We start from the raw sequence: 18,180 nt of genomic DNA on the forward strand, positions 1-18,180 counted from the left end.
ATTCAGTCCACAAACAGGCACTCGCTAAATTAAAGTGCTCGCTTCATGAGTAGACTTCCGTGACGAATGCACTGAACTTAAAGACTTTAAAGTCAATAACCGCGGAGTTCGATAACGAAGGCTCACAAATAGAATGGCGTTGAATTATCACTTGTTGTTTAAAGTGTTGCTCGTCGGTGATCCAGAAGTCGGCAAGGCCGCGATATTGCATCAGTCGGGCAACGAATCTTCGTGCCCGTCGACAGTTGGTGTAAATTTCCTTAAAAGGACGCTGGAACTGGGTAAGTGTTGTGTTCATTTGTGGAGTGTACTCTTCAACTTAGTTCATAAATTTGCCTCGACTGGTGTCCGTACGTACACATACTTCCTCAGCCATTCAACGGCGATAATAAATATTTTATTTAATTTGTCATTTCGAACTGTAAGAAAGACCTAGCTTAGTCATCCAGGTCACAGGTATTTAGTGCAAGACAGATATACATCTTGCTTTGCGTAAGCGGAATTCATTTGAACTCGTGTAGAAGAGCTGTTATTTTAGCGTCATTTACAGACGACAAATGCATTGGCCGGAGAGGGGCTGGAAATTTTCAACTCAACCGTTCTTTTGCCACACACTGAGACAATCCCGCCTCCGCAGTATCTGAATCACTCTGTATAAGCTGAGGATACGAACATTGTTTTTTTTCAAAACAGGGAAAGCAATTACTGTTTACGCAATTCTAGAAGCTGTCCTCATTTCAAAAGCCAATATTTTTCCTGATGAGACGGAAGCTGATTAACATTTTTTGCCGACAGGCTGTCATTTTCGTTCAGTTCCATTATAATTTAGTTATTTGTCTTACATTTCTCTTTGAAACTTCAGATGGAAAGCGAATAAAATTGCAGATATGGAATATTGCAGGACAAGAAAGGTAAGAGGGATGTTTTGTATTTTTTCCACCTCACTTTAAGATCAGTCTGGTATGGAAATCATTGGCAGCTGTCGTGTTGCTAGTCACGCGATCAGAGGTCACGCCACCATTCCGGTAATTTCTCCAATACATGTAAACTGTTGTCTCATCCAGGCAGACCAGACCCATTTAATACTAGGAATAATGTTCATTTAAACTTACTTTTTGGGAAGCAGAGATGGCGCAGTGCTTGGTGAGAGCACTCGCCTCCCACGAATGTGACCCGAATTCGATTCCGACCCGGCGCCATATTGGTTGAGTTTGTTGTTGCAATTGGTTCTCGCCTTGCTCCGAGGGTTTATCTCCAGGTTCTTGGGTTTTCCTTCCTCCACTAAAACTAATTCCACCAGGATAGATCTAAAGGGCCCGTATGAAAACTAGCTAAGGTTGATGTGGCTTTCACTCTAAATATTGTAAGTTATTTGTTTCACTTTTGTAACACTTTAATTTTTGTGCTTGGGATAAAACACAATGTGTACATTCTTGTCCAACTGAAACAAAGGGGTGACTCTGTTTTCTTTGTAAAATTATGGTCATTGTGAGAATCATTATGATCATTATGCAAATCATTATGTTAATTATGCAAATGTAAGCATCGACGACGAACAACGCCCAGAATGACGCCTAGTCAAAAATGAATTTATATTTTACCAGCGAACTTGGTCATTTAACGTTGTTGTTTTGCAGAGGACGGCAAAGAAATCTATAAAGATTTATAAAGCACGTGCACAGCCATTGTATTGCTCATTAAATCTTTTGTTTGGTGACGTTTGCGTTGCCGTCGCCGTCGTGGTTTTGCTTAAGTGGCACACGAGCCGTTAGCCGAGTGGGTCACTGATGACCTGACCACGTTTTGACATCATTTGTTATCTTTTACTGAACAGACGCGCGGCAATATGGAATCAATTTGTTTTATATTATAAAGAAACAAAAGATTGTAGATGACGTCATCTAAGTGAATTGTATGTCCTCCAATATATCATAAGAAGGAACCAAACAAAATGCGAGAATAATTCAACATATTATATAACATCAGATAATAGGCCATAGAAAATACGCGCGCTGATTGGTTTAAAATCGTGTTTCTATTAAGTAATTAGATTATGAGCTCGAGATTTCTATCGCTATCGAGCAAATGTAATCTAATTGTTTTAGTATAAATCTACTAGTCGTTCAAAACTTTATCCCAAACCTCTTCACCGACACTTACAAAACGCCAAGAGGCGGCCGCCAGTTAATTAACAATCGCACACTGCTGGGCTACTCACTATACAACAAAATAGATAGTGAGTTGCATAGTCAATCAGCGGACGACATTCGTCATAGAACATCAGTACGTTTGTACTAAAACTTCAACGATCATTGACACGGCGATGGCACGTTGATCGTCTTTTAGCCAATGGGGATTTTCCGTTTCTGGAGAAGCTGTGTCCACTCAGACCGTCTATTTTCTCTCCACTCAACCCATCCCCTTACGTCTGCGCTCGTTGTATCCCGATCTTTTCTCGAAAGACTTGTAAATGAACTAGAGCTTTTATCGATTGGTTCACTTTGTTCTTTATATATGTCCACGGTCTTAAGTAAGGATCGCAGTCTGGTTTCCCAAATCCCTCCCCCTCCCCACTCCAGCTGATCATATATTGCTCAATTGCTTATTCCTAGCTTTCCGAGTCGTAAAATGTTACAATTTGTTTTAGCTCCCAGGCCTCGTCGACCAGTTACTATCACGGGACACAAGGGTTCATTCTGGCCTATGACGTCACCGACAGAGCGTCGTACGACAAAATCCTGGATTGGCTGAGCATTATCGAGCATCATGCCAGCGAACAGGACTTTCAGAGGATTCTGGTGGCCAACAACTGCCGGTCTAACGAAAGAAAACGCGAGATCACAAAGAAAGAGGGCGAGAAATTCGCCCGGGAATACGGCATGCGATATGCAGAGATCAACGACCTGCAAAGCTTAGAGATTGACGAAGTCCTTAAGTTGCTTATTCAAGATATCTTAAGCCACACCGGCTCACAAGAGGAAATGGAGAAAGAAAGGGCAGTTTCCGAAGACTTTGGCCCAAGACATCATGGCATCAAAATTGAGCAAGACGAAGAATTGCTCCTAGGTTGATCATTCGTGTTAAGATAATTTTTTAAACTTAGATTTTTTGAGCTGTAAATCCAGCTCGAAACGTGTAAGGTAGCTCTGAAGGAAGTTACGCCATGTCAAGCGTAGAATTTGTGCGCGTGCGCACTGATCATTGGAAATCTAAATTCAATTTTTATAGCGGACATTTAATCAGGTGATGCTATCGCTCTAAAACTTTTTATTAACCATTACCTGCGTGACAGGAAAATGAATACGGTAAGTAAGAATGAGAGCATTTTCACTAGATATAATGGGAGAGAGAGGAACTTATACTCCTCAAGCCGCTGCCATGCAACATGCTCTATTACATTCTTGCTCCGATCGATATTTACATGCTTATGTGTTTCACCGATTGGTCATATGGGAACGTGTTTAAAACAAGAAATGGCACTTAACAGTGTGGGATACGGTAAACCCTTACAATTATTGAGGGCTAAGGCTAAGTCAGTGCTATTTAGGGTAATCAGAGCGCTATATATTCAGGCTAACCTGAGGGCTATCTAGGCTAACCTGAGCGCTCTTTAGGCTAACCGGAGCGCTCTTTAGGCTAACCATTGCGCCATTTCGTCATTTTGCCATTTTTTTTTTAAACCTGCCCGTCATATGATTTACCGCCTGATCCGAATATCTGTGTCGTTGTGCGTTGGAGACATGATAGCTTAATAGCTGGAGTAAGATGAATTTTCAAAGCAGTCTTTGTAATTACTAATAGTTATTTTTCATAGAGGACAAGGCGCGCAATGCATGTAGGATGAAAACACTCTTCACCTCTCCCCATATATTCTGCAGGCAGATTTACAATCCTCATAGTGTGAATACTGTAGGAGAAGCGAAGGGGAAGCTGGACAAACGGAGACAGAAATGTAATACCTTTAAAAAGAGCGATCTTTAAAATGTTCCAGAGAATTTAGGGAAACGTATATGATATATTTGTATAAGCCTGGTTCAAAACATCAATTAGGTGTATAACGTAAACAATGATGTTATAGATTGCAATATGCAATGTCAAGATTTCGAATTTAGGATACGAATAAACTTTGTATAAGTATCTGCCATTAGAAGAATTCATAGTCTTGTTTTTATAATTCTGTGTGGTCTTTGACAAAGAACGTGGACTGAAGTTGACTAATAGGCCACTTCCGAGTTGCCTTTTGCCTCTGTGTCAAATCGAGTCTCCGTGCGAAACCATTAATATGAAAATGTGTTTCTTCTTCAGGCTCATTTTCATGCAAATCAAACTTATTTTTCTATCAAAGGTTTTGCACGAAAACGCGTTTTGAAACAGAGGCACAAGGTAACCCGGAAATTAATGGCCTATTCGACTTGCCAACTTATCACTGCCCTGAGTCTACGAGTTACTCGGTTACAGCGGTCTGATCGGTCGGAGCAGGCGCCAATATCCCTAAGATTTCAAATGCCAGCGGTATACTGGGCTTGCACTTGGCCGACAGCTTTTCTTTAAGTCTCTTTTCTAGTTTATTGGTGGCCTATGGGCAATCTAAGAAAAGCTAGCTTTCTAAAGCTTTCTGGTGTGGGAACACTTCAATATTCCTGTGGACTCTAAAGCGGCAAGTCAAATTGATTTAATTAGACCAAGGTTTTTGTTCAAGCGTAGCCTCCTACCCTCTGCTCTTTGTGCTCATCACTCAATAATACGTGACGAACCCAAAGAGCGGCTAGGTCAAGCGACGATGTTTATTAGTATCGGAAAAGGTGACCCTTGCATATCTCCTAAATGTGCAATTAATTACTATCTGAATGTGTTGTAACTGGTTTTATCCACCCTCAATGTCGCCAAGGACGGGCGTGTCTTTCAAGAAAACAGAAGTATAATTTTACAGCGTTCGCACAAAAAACAATTAAGTATAATGTTACATAAGGTTTCAAGAAAAGACAGAAGCATCATGTGACTGTTGTAAAGGAAACGGTACGTATGATCACGTTTGGTGTTTCAACGTGTTTGGACTTAAATAAAAAAAATATGAACACAGTATTTTACCCTGAAAGTACACGCCTTTGTCTCGAAACGAAACGATCATTCTACAATCAATTGATCAGCTGTATGATATATCTGCACTATCCTTGAGTCACTGAGTTTTAATAACAGTAGTCTTACTAGAGATAACTAGACTTAGCATTCGAACGTACACGTATTTCCGGCTGTGGCTTGTCTACCCCGAAGCCAGACTGACATTCTGGCCAAGTTTACGAATTTTTTAATTTTGTTAGTTCTTTACAACATTGTATGTAAGAATTAAATGAGTGACTGAACTTTCGTGGACACTGCCTTCTGTAATCCTAAACAACCCAAAAGTCTTGACGTTCAGCCTATTCAGATCTATTTAGATTTTTTCACAACCAGGAGAGAACTAAACGTGGCCAGAAATGTACGCCCATGTTACTTGTTTTGGTCGTGTGTTCAACTTTTTTAGAACTGATCCGCCAAGCATCCTTCATAGTTTCCTACCCTGTTGAGACTTATTGAGACTATACTGTGAATAATTATATATTTCGTACCATTTCTCTTACTGTTCACATTTGAGGTCAATAACTTAAGATAGACCGTCCATAACTATTTTAGCCGCATAACTTGCTACCGGTGACAATCCGATGAAAACTATGGTCTTTAAAGTCACGCGACTGCAATGCGATCAAGGGTTCTAGAAGGTGCTATCCACGAGGCAATGGGACAACTTGCTCAGATCTAACTCAACGCTTCGATTCACGGCGAGCTAAAACTGCCCCCTGTTCAAAATGGAGAAAAAGTTTGACTTCTTATTCAAATTACTCCTTATCGGGGATAGCGGTGTTGGTAAGACATGTATAATATTTCGATTTGTCGAAAATACGTTTAATACCGCATTCATCACAACTATTGGCATAGATTTCAAGATCAGGACAGTGGAAATTGGTGAGTACAAGGATCTCTAAACCGAGGACCGAAGCTTGAGCACTCATTTTCAGACAGTGTCAATTTCAAGGCAATATTTTAGGATTTTTGCTCCCGGCTGAGCCCAATAACGTTGTTAATCAAACAGGCGATTATTTGTAAATATTGTTTCGAAACACTTAAAGGTCATAAGACCTGTTAGTGTTTGTTGTGCGTTTGTTGTTTGTTTGTGAAATTACTTAGCGTTTATCACGGAGTGTCTCAAGAGCTGCCTTGACTTGACTTTACAGCAGAAATTCAAACAAGCTGGGAATAAACAGCGCAAATGGCTACATTAATACACGATTCGAATGGATCATTACGAGTAACTTGGGCCTCGTCACGCATTCTATTCAAAGCTTGCGTGACGCACTGCTGGTTGCGACAAAAATGAAGGTTAATTGAACAAACAAGAACGAAATGGTCTGTCATTAAATCACTACTCAGAAACTTAGTTTTTATCATATCGCTGACAATTCACCATAGAATGAATTTCGGTTTAACCCTCGAACTTTCGAGTTCTACGGGGAAGACAGGGCCGGGATGGGCCGGGGGAGGGGAGGGGGGGAGGGAGTCAAAGACAACAGTGGCCCAGTATGTCTAGCACATGTTTAACTCGCGCACGCAACTGAACCTCGAACAAAGGGTGTTCTCGTTGTTCATAGTCAAGATCGTGTTCTATTATATTTTCTATATCAGGTGGAAAGAAAATCAAGTTACAAATCTGGGACACTGCTGGCCAGGAAAGGTAAAAGAATCCTCAACTTCATGGCATGGGAGGCAGCTTGGCCGCGTGGTTAGAGCGCTTAACTTGAAATCCGGAAGTCCAGTTCTGACCACCTGCTGGCGTTGTTCTCGGTAGCCCTGAGTTTAACTCCTCGGTCACTCCTGTAGCCTGCAGTGCAGGCGTCTTATTGGGGCGAGTTAGCGTTACAACCTTGTGACCGCCATGTTAGACGGTGGGGGATGGGGAAGGGGAAAAATGAGAAGATTTTCTTCGCTCCACCCCCTCCCCTATCCTTCCTCTTGCCTATCATTCACCCCCTTAGTAAAACTTTCTTTCCCTCTCCAGTCTTCCACTGCATGAAAAATTCAAGATGGCGGCTAAACTTTTTACGATGTGCTCGCTCGAAAAAAACTCGCCTGCTCTGCAGGCTATCACTCTTGTAAATAGCCAACTGGTCTGCCTCCCGCCGGTTGGGTTTTTAACCACGCTATGTTCATTTATATTGTATTCGTTTTATCATTTGTTTGCATTGGCCCTGAAAAACCCCATTGGGGGAGTGGTCAGTTAAGGTATTTATGACTATATTTTTATTTGTTTATTTATTTATTTATTTATTTATGGTTTAGCTTTCAAAAATACCTTGTCCTCAGCTTTGCTTTAGTACTGAAACAGCAACGAAACACTTACAAATAAGTTTAAAACTAAAAAAAACTGACTTGTGCATTTTCCTGCAGATTCCATACCATCGCGGCCACATGTTACCGGGGAGCCCAGGGGATCATGTTGGTGTATGACGTCACCGACGAAAAGTCTTTCAAACACATTCCGAAGTGGATACAAAAAACTCAGGAGCTTGCCAATCCTGATGTAATAAAGATGTTGGTAGCGAACAAATGCGACCTCAAGAAACAAAGAGTAATCACAAGAGAGCAGGGAGAACAGCTTGCACAAAATCTTGAGATTCGTTACCTGGAAATAAGCGCTTTTTCAAATATGAATGTGGAAGATGCATTTGAGGCACTGACACAGGACGTTTTTAACAATCATGTCTGCTTGGCTGCGGAGAGCAGGCCTGCTCTGACAGTAGAAGAGAAAGCTAAGCATGCCTGTTGCTTCCATTAGGATTTCGCCAGTATTTCATGATGAAAAGAAATTAACAATGATTTATGAAAGGAAGACTATTTTGACCAGAGCTTATCAATTTGCAAGCATGTCGAATTCAGCAGGGGATGTTTTTGGTAGGGAAAAATGTTTGCTGAAACTGCGAGACACAACTAATAAATTGTTGACATTGAACAAATAGTGAAGGTATCGGTACCATAACGTCTGCTATTGTTATTAACTGGCTGGTGAAACAAAAGGTTCTTTTGTTTAACTTGTTGGACATGTAAATAGCAGAAACAATGTTTGTGAACAAATATCTTCCTATTAAGCAATGTGTAAACAATAAAATAAAATCTTGATTACATTTTATGGAGACCAAAACCAGAAACTCCACTCGGAATGTTAGTTGTGAGCCTTGGTAGTGAGACTGTTTTGGCTTGAACGTCCGCAAAATGTCCAAAATAAACCGAACTTGAAAGTAGGTAGAGTTTGTTATTGGTTCTTGTTTCGCTCCGAAGCCCTTTCTCCGGATTCTCCTACTTTCCTCCCTCCTGAAAAAAAAAAACAACATTTCTAAATTTCAGTTCCACCAGGATAGAGGACCCGCGTGAAACCCAGCCGGCTAATGTGGTTTCCTCTCTAAATACTGTAATTTATTTTATTCTCTAATTAGTTTCCTTGAAGGTAGAAGGGTAACTATACCTAACTCTACCTCTGGTTAGAGTTAGCCTCTCCCCGCCAGAGCCCGAAATAGCACGTGATCAAAGAGATGACATTCAAACTTTTGGTCAGAATTAAACGGCAAAATAAAAATTTTGCCGAGAAAAGGTGAAACTTGAACAGGAACGAGAGTTGAATGATGGCAGTTATCCATGGTTCAGGATCCGTGAAGTCTGGGCGGGCATAGCGTATCAGCGGAGGCAGCACGAATATGCACGTGACTAAACGGCATATGTAACGCAATCCGCTACGACACAACTCCAGACAGAATATGGCGAAAAACTATGACTACCTGTTCCGGCTTCTGTTGGTCGGAGATAGCGGTGTTGGAAAGACTTGTATACTTATTCGGTTTGTGGAGAACACCTTTACTTCTTCGTATATATCGACCATTGGAATAGACTTCAAAATAAGGACACTTGAAATCGGTACGTTTAAAACAGCTGTACGGTTGTGTAATAGATTTATTAAGCAGTGAAGTGCTTTGCATATCGCGCTTACACTGAGTTCTCCATCATTCGAAGAGTAGGATCAATGGTAAGAAAATTTAATCACTTTGCGTATCTGAAAGGGCTTGTGGTGTTGTGTTTGGTCCACTTGAATTGGTTTAACAAGAATATTGACAGTGTCGCCGGCAAGAGCTCAGCTCTGTGAATTAAATATGCAATGACTAAAATGTCGCTGCAGGGTTTGTTAATGTTCGCATTACGACACCACGACCTTTTTGCTGTGTACACTGATTCATATGAAAGGAATGGCTTGCTTTCATGTACAGAACTTGATGAAATTCATTTTCGAATTGAAAGAAAGCGATGCCTGATATTCCGGGAATATTGACGACACGCGCGTGTTGTGAAAGTGACACTGCTGATAGCTTGCAAGGTTAACACTCTTCTTCGTCTTCTTCCCGTTCTTAGAAATTGCAATTTAGTTCCAGGAAAATGTTAACAGTACATACCACAAATTATTTTACAAAAGGCACACGACCTCGGAAATAAAATCCATGTCACTTCCGGTCACGGGATGTTGCAAAAGGCTCGGAAATGCTCGTGCCCTTAGTCATAATTGAGTTGTAGAATTGTTTTACCCGTTGTTGGTCTTATTTTTATTTTATTTACAGATGGAAAAAAGGTTAAGCTTCAAATCTGGGACACTGCTGGCCAAGAAAGGTACATTAACAAAAATGTGAGCAAAATATTCGCGTAAGGCTTCTAAGAGCGTTGCGTGACATGAGCGTTGGAGAAGAGTAAGTCAAATTATACACCTGGGTGTTTTTGCTAAAACACTGAGAAAAGGAACCCCAGATAGGGCTCAAACCTAGACTTCTTGCTAGACCTGAGTCTTAATCCTAGACCTCTGCGGAGTCTCTCAATTTTTCATTTATTTTTGCAGATTCTACACAATAACGGCCACTTGTTACCGCAGAGCTATGGGCATCATGGTAGTGTATGACGTCACAGACGAGAAGTCCTACATGAACGTTTCAAAGTGGATGAGTAAAATAAAAGAGAATGCTGGAGGAAACGTCAACAAAATCCTGATCGCAAACAAGTGTGACCTCGAAGAAAAGCGAAAGATAACCAGAGAACGAGGCGAGTCGCTGGCTATAGATCTTGAAATTCCTTACGTGGAAATGAGTGCTCTGGCAAGCTCAAACATCGATGAAGCATTCACGATTTTGGCAAGAGACATTTTGAACAGGGTTTTGCTGTACGGTGAGGATGAATTAGCGCAGTCTGAGAGCATACAACGACTGGACACATCGACAAAGTCTTGCATGTCGTGCTGACTCTAGGTTGTAAAATCATCTGAACATTGAAGTTAAAGAGCCATGATTTTAGCACTGACTGGATGATTTTGGCATGCATTGAATAAATCTAGTTGAAGTCCCTTTTTCTCTCTTCTTTTATACTGTTGTTGGCCGTGACTGTTTTGTCACGCAACGCGAACGTGAAGGCTAAAAGAACAAAATCCTTCAGGAAGAGGCTTTATATAGATATTTGTGTAAACAGGTGGGACTGTTAACTTCGGGTCAAGCGTTTTAAGGTTAGAGAGAGAAAATTAGAAACGTGAACAAAATAAACTCTGTTAAAATATCGGTTGTCGTATACTACTACTGAATGAGTCATCAAATATTTTCTGTTGACGTCGTGCTGGTGATACGTAGTACTTATACACTTTGTCTTTACTTCTCCCTCTGGTTTTAATCTTGCTCCATTGTTCGCCACTGCTCGTGATACCTTTTTCTACCATATGCACACGAAAACATTTTCCATATGTGACGCAGTTGGTAATGAGACGAGTTTACATGCGATTTCATCAGTTCGCCCGGCATGTTAGGCATATTTTTTGGGCAAACAGCCGCAAAAAGAAAGCTTTTCCTGTAAACAATCTTGAAAAGTCTTTCCGCTAAAGAGGAGTTCGTGCTTTCATCCGTGTTACGTTTGCACTGTGCACGATTTCCGGTTCCGCTCCACGAACTTTATTTAGTAACCACTCCCCACTCCCCCTTGCGCAAAATTCCCACCGTCACGTAACACGGCGCTTAACTCGCGAAATGGCGAAGCCAAATTTCGACTTGTTTTTCAAGTTTCTCCTCATAGGCGATAGCGGAGTTGGGAAGACGTGCATAATATTTCGATTCGCCGAGAACACGTTCAATCCGACGTTTATTTCGACGATTGGAATCGATTTCAAGATCAGAACTCTGGAACTCGGTGAGTAGAGATAAAGCGGACTGAAGGAAATACATGAAACATCACTTTGGTTGTAAACAAAATCGAAGGTCTCGGAATGTTTTGGCGTTTAAGCTGAGAAACGAACATTTTTTAATGTCTGTTTAAGACTAGGCGTACTAGCTGGTACCTGCCATCTGTATTTTATAAATGGAACTAAATTTCATGGAGTGAATTTTGTACCGAATGTAATGGCATTTATATGTTCACGGATGACTTGAAGTTTGCATTTACTAGGCGTCACTTAGTTAATTAACACAGCTACAGAAAATCGCCATGATAGAGTCTTCTTTCTGACTTTTAGAATATACCCAAAACATAGTCAAGGGCAAGCTTTTATCCTTTTATTATTTGTTTCAATTTTGAAACCGACAAATATTTCGTACGTTCATGGATCATTAACTTCCTGTGAACAATAATTGCAACCTGATCTGAAACCGACATTTGCAATTGTTTCGATCACGAAAGATCATTTCACCCGGAGGCTTTGGCCTGTAATTTGTCAAGGGTTAATTTTCGTAGCACATAAGTTTAAATACTAGAAAGATCTACGCTTGTTGTGTCCATCGATTGAAGGAAACCACCCACTGCTATGTTATGAAATGATTGTATTCTGGTAGTCTATTTTCTATATTGTTGAATTGTTATTATGTCTTCACTGGAATGACATCTGCCGCTGCCTGCTGTCGAGTGGTGTTTTTTATTTTACATTTAACCTTAAAAATCATGTGCAGTTATCGTGATGAAAGCGAAAGTGGTAATCCGGACATTTTCTGCTTATACGGAAATGTTTCTTCCAAATATTATGAATTGTTCCAATGACGTAAGCGGTCCAATGAACATTACTTCATAATTGATTAATTTCCCGTCAGATGTTACGCTAAAATATTCACCATGATATTGGACCTCTTAAGTTTTTCCGTCGCGCAATATTTTTTTTTTGTGTGTGTGTGTGTCGCGAATTCTCTCCTCTAACAGTTTTACACTAAATAGTACAAATGATTGGCCCTAAACCTGCTGCGAAACCTTTATTTAGTCTTGCGTTCCCAAGAATGATCAACATACAGTTTCCTCTTACAATATCAATATGTTTTAAGCCACGAATGTGAAGAGCATAAAAATAATTATAAACAAGGGTATTGAGTTATTACTTGGATAAAAGCTTTACCTGCTGGAAGACTCCCCTATCTACGCCTGAGATCTCCACCCTGATAAGGGTACATGTGCTCCGCTACCCCATTACTCTCAGCGCGAGTTGGAGCTTGCTTACGTCAGGGGACTGCTTTGGAATGATACGCAGTGAAATAAATAGTTTCTGGTGTATCGTTGTGAGAGATCGGTCCTCAGACACTAACCATTTCTGTAGATTTCACTGCCTTTTTCCACATCAACTTTTTTAGTACTAAATGTTTCGGTGGAGAACCCGATCGATTTGACTGTTTTCCTGATCAAGCTTTTTTATGATTATGGTTTTAGGGGGAAAGAAAGTCAAGTTACAAATTTGGGATACTGCAGGACAAGAGAGGTAAGGTAAACTTTCTGCGAGTGCCGGAGGCTCGGGGTACCCCAGGGGGTATGTACATCTTCCCTTAATCCCTTAATTCCCTTATTTCCCAAAAGGTTTTGTTAGAAATTTCCTTCTTCGTTCAAAATAATCCAACTTGAACGGCTGATGGCTTGTTTTCTTGAAAAAATAAATGACCATGTTCTTTTGCTCCCATCCAAACTATAGCTAAATTCTGCCAAAACAGGAGCCGTACCTGGCCAAAATCAAAGTCGGAAATCTGTTGAATATTCGATCGCATCTCACAGGTTGAATTCGGCGGAGTTTTCCCGCCACCTGGCATCTCCCAGTAGTTTCCCGCCATAATTGGTCGAGTCCTTTACAGCTTTCAGTTGTTTTTAGAAAAATATTCCCTTCACAGCCTCCGGATATTTTCCCGCCGTGATGTGTTGCGCCCGTCGGCTTGCGTTGTTTCCCGCCATAATCTGGATGTGTCGCGTCCGTAGCAGTTTTAGTTGTAAATATTTCCTGCCCTAGCTGCCCATCTTTCACGATTTCCAATGTTGAGAATGTTTCCCGAAATAGTAGGCCGCGTCGTTATGCCGCGTTTGTCCCAACATCTCATGTTTCCCGCCAAGAATTCGCCGGGACGAAATAGTTACCGGAGTCCAAATTCTTTTGTTCACAAAGTTTCGTTTTCAATATTCTGGTGCTAACAACCCGTGCTAACACGTCAAAGATGTAAATAAATTTGTTACTATATTGACATTTCATTTGACTTCAGTTTAACTGATAAATAATAATTAATTTCCCAAGAGCTTATTTCGACATTACTTTACACCTTCTAGATTCCATACCATCACAACAGCTTACTACCGTGGGGCACTGGGAATCATGATGGTGTATGACGTCACCAACGAAAAGTCCTTCCACAACATCTCGAAGTGGATGAGAAAAATCGAGGAGCACGCGAATGAAGACGTGGAGAAAATTCTTGTTGCAAACAAATGCGATCTTGAAGAGAAAAGAAAAGTTACGAGAGAAAGGGGAGAGATGCTCGCCCAGAATCATTGCATCCGTTATGTGGAGACCAGCGCACTTTCAAGCTCAAACATTGATCACGCGTTTACTCTTTTAACGCAAGACATTCTGAACAAAGTATGTCCGCCGGTGCAAGAGGAAAATATGAAAAACGGCAAAGGCAAAAAGAAGAGAGTGAATTTGAAGGGATCAAATCCGCCGCATAAGTCGTGCTGCAGTCGGTAAAATGCTCTATGAATCAGAATGTAGTTTAAAAATTGGAACTGTAAATAGCCACTTATCAAGAGCTAATGAATACAACAAAACAGTTGAGGATCAACCAGTAAAGACATTAGACCAGGTTCCGTTGGCATATAACCTGCGATAAGGAGTTCTTTTTTGGGGGGCGTTCGCCGAAAAACGAACGTCAGATCGCAGGTTTAGTCGGCATACTGCTTAACGAAACTCTATTATAGACTTGTCCGTCGTTTTAGGCAAGAGAAGCTTGATTTATCGTATCGTACCGTGTTATAACAAACTCACGTCCAAAGACGGTGGATGTCAAAAAACAAAAGGGGACTAGTCCCCAGTTTCCTCAGCCCTGCTATCTTGAAATGCATGGTCACGTGGCAATGAATGCTTAATCCTTTTTTGTATTATCTTTATGTTGACTAAACGTCATATACATCTACCACGAATATCGAAAATTTAAGTAGCGTTCATATTCTTTATTTCCGAGTTGCGTAGTGAAAATATTTTATACAGCGGTAAATATGTGCTGGGATTATAAATTTTATTGTATTTATATTGATACATCTGTAGCAATCGACTAGGAAAGACTTGCTGAGATCGGGAAAATCACGTGAAAGCACGTAACAAATATCAAAGTGCTCTTTGAACGTTGTCACGCCTTGCACATTGCATGACACTTACGTGAAGAGTATTTTGTAAAAAAATATATATAAAAAAACGCTGTTTAGTTTAGTATAAGCGACGTAAGCTACCGTTACCATAAGGTGGAAATGTTCGAATGTTAGCTTATAATTAGCACTTGCAATAGGGATGGAATACACCTAAAACTTATGTGCTTGTGTCAAAATTTAATGGCATAACCCTCGCATTCCAGATGAAAAATTTTAAATAAATTATCTTTAACATGTACAGTTCGTTAGTGGGTTCAGTTATCTTAAGACAAAAATAAAACATCTGAATCCGTGACACACAATTTTTCGCCCACTTTGCGGTCACCCTCGCGCTCGAAAACAAAAAAAACACTCGCAGAAAAAAAAAAAAAAAAATGTCTGTGGATAGACTATGATCAGCCAAGCTAATATTTTTATAGCACCTGAAACTATAGTAGTGAAATACAACAGACCTTTCTGAGTTTTTTTAGCCGCGACGCGCGTGGCGGAGCGTTATTCTTTTTCCGCCCTGCGCGGACATTGCGCGCGTACTTTCCCAATGCGTGCCAAGGGATTCGGTTCTAGTCTCTCGCATCTGCATAAATCCAAAATGGAGGACGAAGATAAGGGCTTTCTCGAAGGCGTGCTTGAAGAAGAAGGCAAGACGAATGGAAGTGTTCTGTTGTCTTACGTGAATGTTCTTGGTGGTGCAGCCAGTAAAGTGAAGAACATGGCAGATGTTGATGTATGGCCCGATGTACAGCGTGTTAATCGTCTTGTAGATGTGTGGACCGTTGTGGGTTATTGTTTTGGCACGTTCACAGTTATGGGTACATTATATTTCTCACTGAAGACGTACAGGGAAATGTTTCAGTGGAGAGCATGGGTGAAGTTGAGAAGGAACAGAGTCTTCAAAAAGGGAAGCAATTAATAGAATTTATTGTCGACTGCAAAGACGGCGGCAAAATGTTCAAATTAATCGTCCAGCCCAGGTGTGTGTTTGAGTGGAGTGTTTTGTAAACACACTGACGTTTGGTTGAACTCAAGAAAAGTAGGCTTAACGTATGTTTCATGGAGGTAGAAGACTGTTTTTTTAATGAAATGGATGACCTGTTCACAAAAAGGAACAACAAAGAAGAAAGTGAAATTGGATTTCTTGTACTACAGAATATGTTTTTTTTGACGTTTAACTTGGGAATTTTACTTCAACGAATGACAATACATGTCACTCAATGCATCACCACTAGTGAGTCACCTCGATCATCCTTGCCAGTATTATCTTAGATCTACCAAACAGTGAAAAGTAGAGTTCAAAAATCTTTTAAAGGAGATGGTCACTCCATAAAGATTACTTTTTTTTGTCTTCATCTATAGCAAGTAGACATTCAGCTTTTCCACTCACTGAAGTTTCAGCCTCTGAAGTGCCTGCTATCCTGAAGAAATTCCTCTCGAAAGAAGTGATTTCAGAGGCCGTCATTTTGAAACTGTCTTGGCAGCCAGGCCGTGTTTATGTGACATCATTCCGTCTGACTCAAAATTGGCAGGAAGAAGAAAAACCTGCAGGTCAGCAAAATCTTTTTTTTTTTCCCAAGCGATTATCCACTTCACTATCTTCAAGACTATCATTTCGGAGTTTTGAGCATGTTTGGCTCAAAATAATATGGCTCAAGAACAGCCATAACCCAGAGTGGTAGTTAAAATGGCTCTTTGGAAGCCATTTGGACAAAATCTCTTGGACGGAATGACGTCATGAAAATGCAGCCTGGCTGCTGAGTACTGTTCAAAATGGCGGCAGCGATGTTCGAATTTTGGGCTTCTTTGGAGACGAATTTCATAAGGAAAACCTGCATTTTAGAGGCTGAAACTTCGGTGAGTGGCTAAACTTAACTTGCAAGGTTTTTATTAGCATTGACAAAAAATATCCATTTCTTGGAGTGACCTTGGGGATCTGTGTTCACTAAAAATGACACAAATGTTGCAATTAACCTGGCATATCTAATCGAATGTTTGGTAATCAAACTGAATTGATCACCAATCACTCAACTGGGGTCGGTAATCGAACATAATCAAACTCACACTAAAATTTGGTCAATCAAACAAAATCGAATGTTCAATTGCCGAACGGTCAACAATCAAACAAAATTAGATACTCCGGGAATAAATCATAGAACATTGACAGCTAAATCCTGTTAATTTGTCAGAATACACAACATAGCAGAAATGCTGAAATACTAGGCTAAATTTCCACCACTTTCTTGACTCTGGGTTCTGTTCCTCCTGAACAACAGCTGGCAATCATTGAGCTCAATGAAATAGATATATGGTAGATCTCTGCAGTTCTGTATGCAACGTCAGCATTTTGTAAATAAAACTTGAAAGAAACTCGGGCTTGAACAGGATTTCAACCCATGTAGGTCAACATTATGCTTACTTTGGTGGTGGGGCATTTCTGTTTTCACTACCGTTATAGCTTGATTAAGCGCAATCTTAAAGTTAAGCTGCATTCTAGGGTTACTGGACTCTGGAGTGAATGGTACTGGAATGATCAGTCAGGGTCAGGCTCTTAGCCAAGATTTGAAAAGTGGACATCCAAAATGTGCTACAGGGCATGCTCAAATGAGTAATTTATAAGGCAACTTATTATCCAACCGCAGTGAATACCGTCCAAATAACAGTACAGTTATACGGCGATATTGTACAGTTATTTGTACAGTAGGAAACCTGTTTGCTGTACAGGCCCATACGGCTCGTCAAAATATGGCAGAACTTGTAAAAATATACAGCGATAATACACACCAAAACATCTAATAAGATACATATATGAAAAATGAAACAATTTTCTTTGGGAAGTGGCCGTCCACAGGATGCCTGGACACCCATCTGGCTAAAAGGCTGGTCTGGATTTGCACTCTGTTTGTTGGGACTGTGTTGTGGTCTTTGGTAAGACAGTGTACTCTTGCAGTGTCTCTCTCTCTATATAGAAGAATAAAAGGGTGCTGGGGACCTATTAGGGAAACATGCCAAAATTTAGGAGAAGGAACTTGCAATAGACTAGCTTGCATCCCTCCATGTGTTAGCAGTGCTAACTTGTGTCCAGATGCTGTTAAGCATTAGCTTATCATCCAATTTACTGACGATTTGTGTATTGACCAGAGCTTCATCGACATAACTACTTCTGAAATTCTCCTTATGTTATAAATCATCTACATATTTGATGAATGTTGTAGCATGCTCAGTATTGGGGTTCCCTGACCTTTGTGTGGATGCTTCACAGGTGCATGGCCATGTGAGTTCTACTTGAAAAGAACACACAGTCCTATGACCGAGGTTTGTTCTCGTTGAGTAATCCTGTCGGGGACTCAGATTTTTTCTTTGTCCCACGCTCGTGACAACATTTCACTTTTAATAATTAATCAGATAATTAATCTGTTAGCTTGTTGAGTTACAGTT

General features: G+C 40.5%; 5 protein-coding genes across 5 annotated transcripts; all 5 read left to right on the forward strand.

Annotated features, from left to right (window-relative positions):
- Positions 1-17: 17 nt before the first annotated feature.
- LOC110067560 (ras-related protein Rab-8B-like) lies at positions 18-4,153 on the forward strand. The gene is made up of 3 exons (XM_020774907.2): positions 18-281; positions 863-911; positions 2,648-4,153. The coding sequence occupies exons 1-3, from the start codon at positions 134-136 to the stop codon at positions 3,069-3,071; spliced, it is 621 nt and encodes a 206-aa protein (XP_020630566.1). The 5' UTR covers positions 18-133; the 3' UTR covers positions 3,072-4,153.
- A 1,580-nt stretch (positions 4,154-5,733) lies between these two features.
- Positions 5,734-8,330, forward strand: LOC110067562 (ras-related protein Rab-8A-like). The gene is made up of 3 exons (XM_020774909.2): positions 5,734-6,000; positions 6,718-6,766; positions 7,480-8,330. Exons 1-3 carry the CDS (start codon positions 5,844-5,846, stop codon positions 7,865-7,867), a joined length of 594 nt encoding a protein of 197 aa, XP_020630568.1. The 5' UTR covers positions 5,734-5,843; the 3' UTR covers positions 7,868-8,330.
- Positions 8,331-8,784: 454 nt separating this feature from the next.
- Positions 8,785-10,667, forward strand: LOC110067561 (ras-related protein Rab-13-like). Its single transcript, XM_020774908.2, has 3 exons — positions 8,785-8,997; positions 9,690-9,738; positions 9,962-10,667. Exons 1-3 carry the CDS (start codon positions 8,841-8,843, stop codon positions 10,356-10,358), a joined length of 603 nt encoding a protein of 200 aa, XP_020630567.1. The 5' UTR covers positions 8,785-8,840; the 3' UTR covers positions 10,359-10,667.
- A 410-nt stretch (positions 10,668-11,077) lies between these two features.
- LOC110067559 (ras-related protein Rab-10-like) lies at positions 11,078-14,991 on the forward strand. Its single transcript, XM_020774906.2, has 3 exons — positions 11,078-11,286; positions 12,781-12,829; positions 13,657-14,991. Exons 1-3 carry the CDS (start codon positions 11,127-11,129, stop codon positions 14,072-14,074), a joined length of 627 nt encoding a protein of 208 aa, XP_020630565.1. The 5' UTR covers positions 11,078-11,126; the 3' UTR covers positions 14,075-14,991.
- A 298-nt stretch (positions 14,992-15,289) lies between these two features.
- Positions 15,290-17,112, forward strand: LOC110067566 (uncharacterized). Its single transcript, XM_089281981.1, has one exon. The coding sequence runs from the start codon at positions 15,290-15,292 to the stop codon at positions 15,659-15,661; it is 372 nt and encodes a 123-aa protein (XP_089138107.1). The 3' UTR covers positions 15,662-17,112.
- Positions 17,113-18,180: the final 1,068 nt, after the last annotated feature.

The sequence above is a fragment of the Orbicella faveolata genome, unplaced genomic scaffold, assembly GCF_042242905.1.
Source record: "Orbicella faveolata isolate gen_17 unplaced genomic scaffold, um_ofav_v1 contig_12, whole genome shotgun sequence".
In the NCBI taxonomy this organism is placed as follows: Eukaryota; Metazoa; Cnidaria; class Anthozoa; order Scleractinia; family Merulinidae; genus Orbicella; species Orbicella faveolata.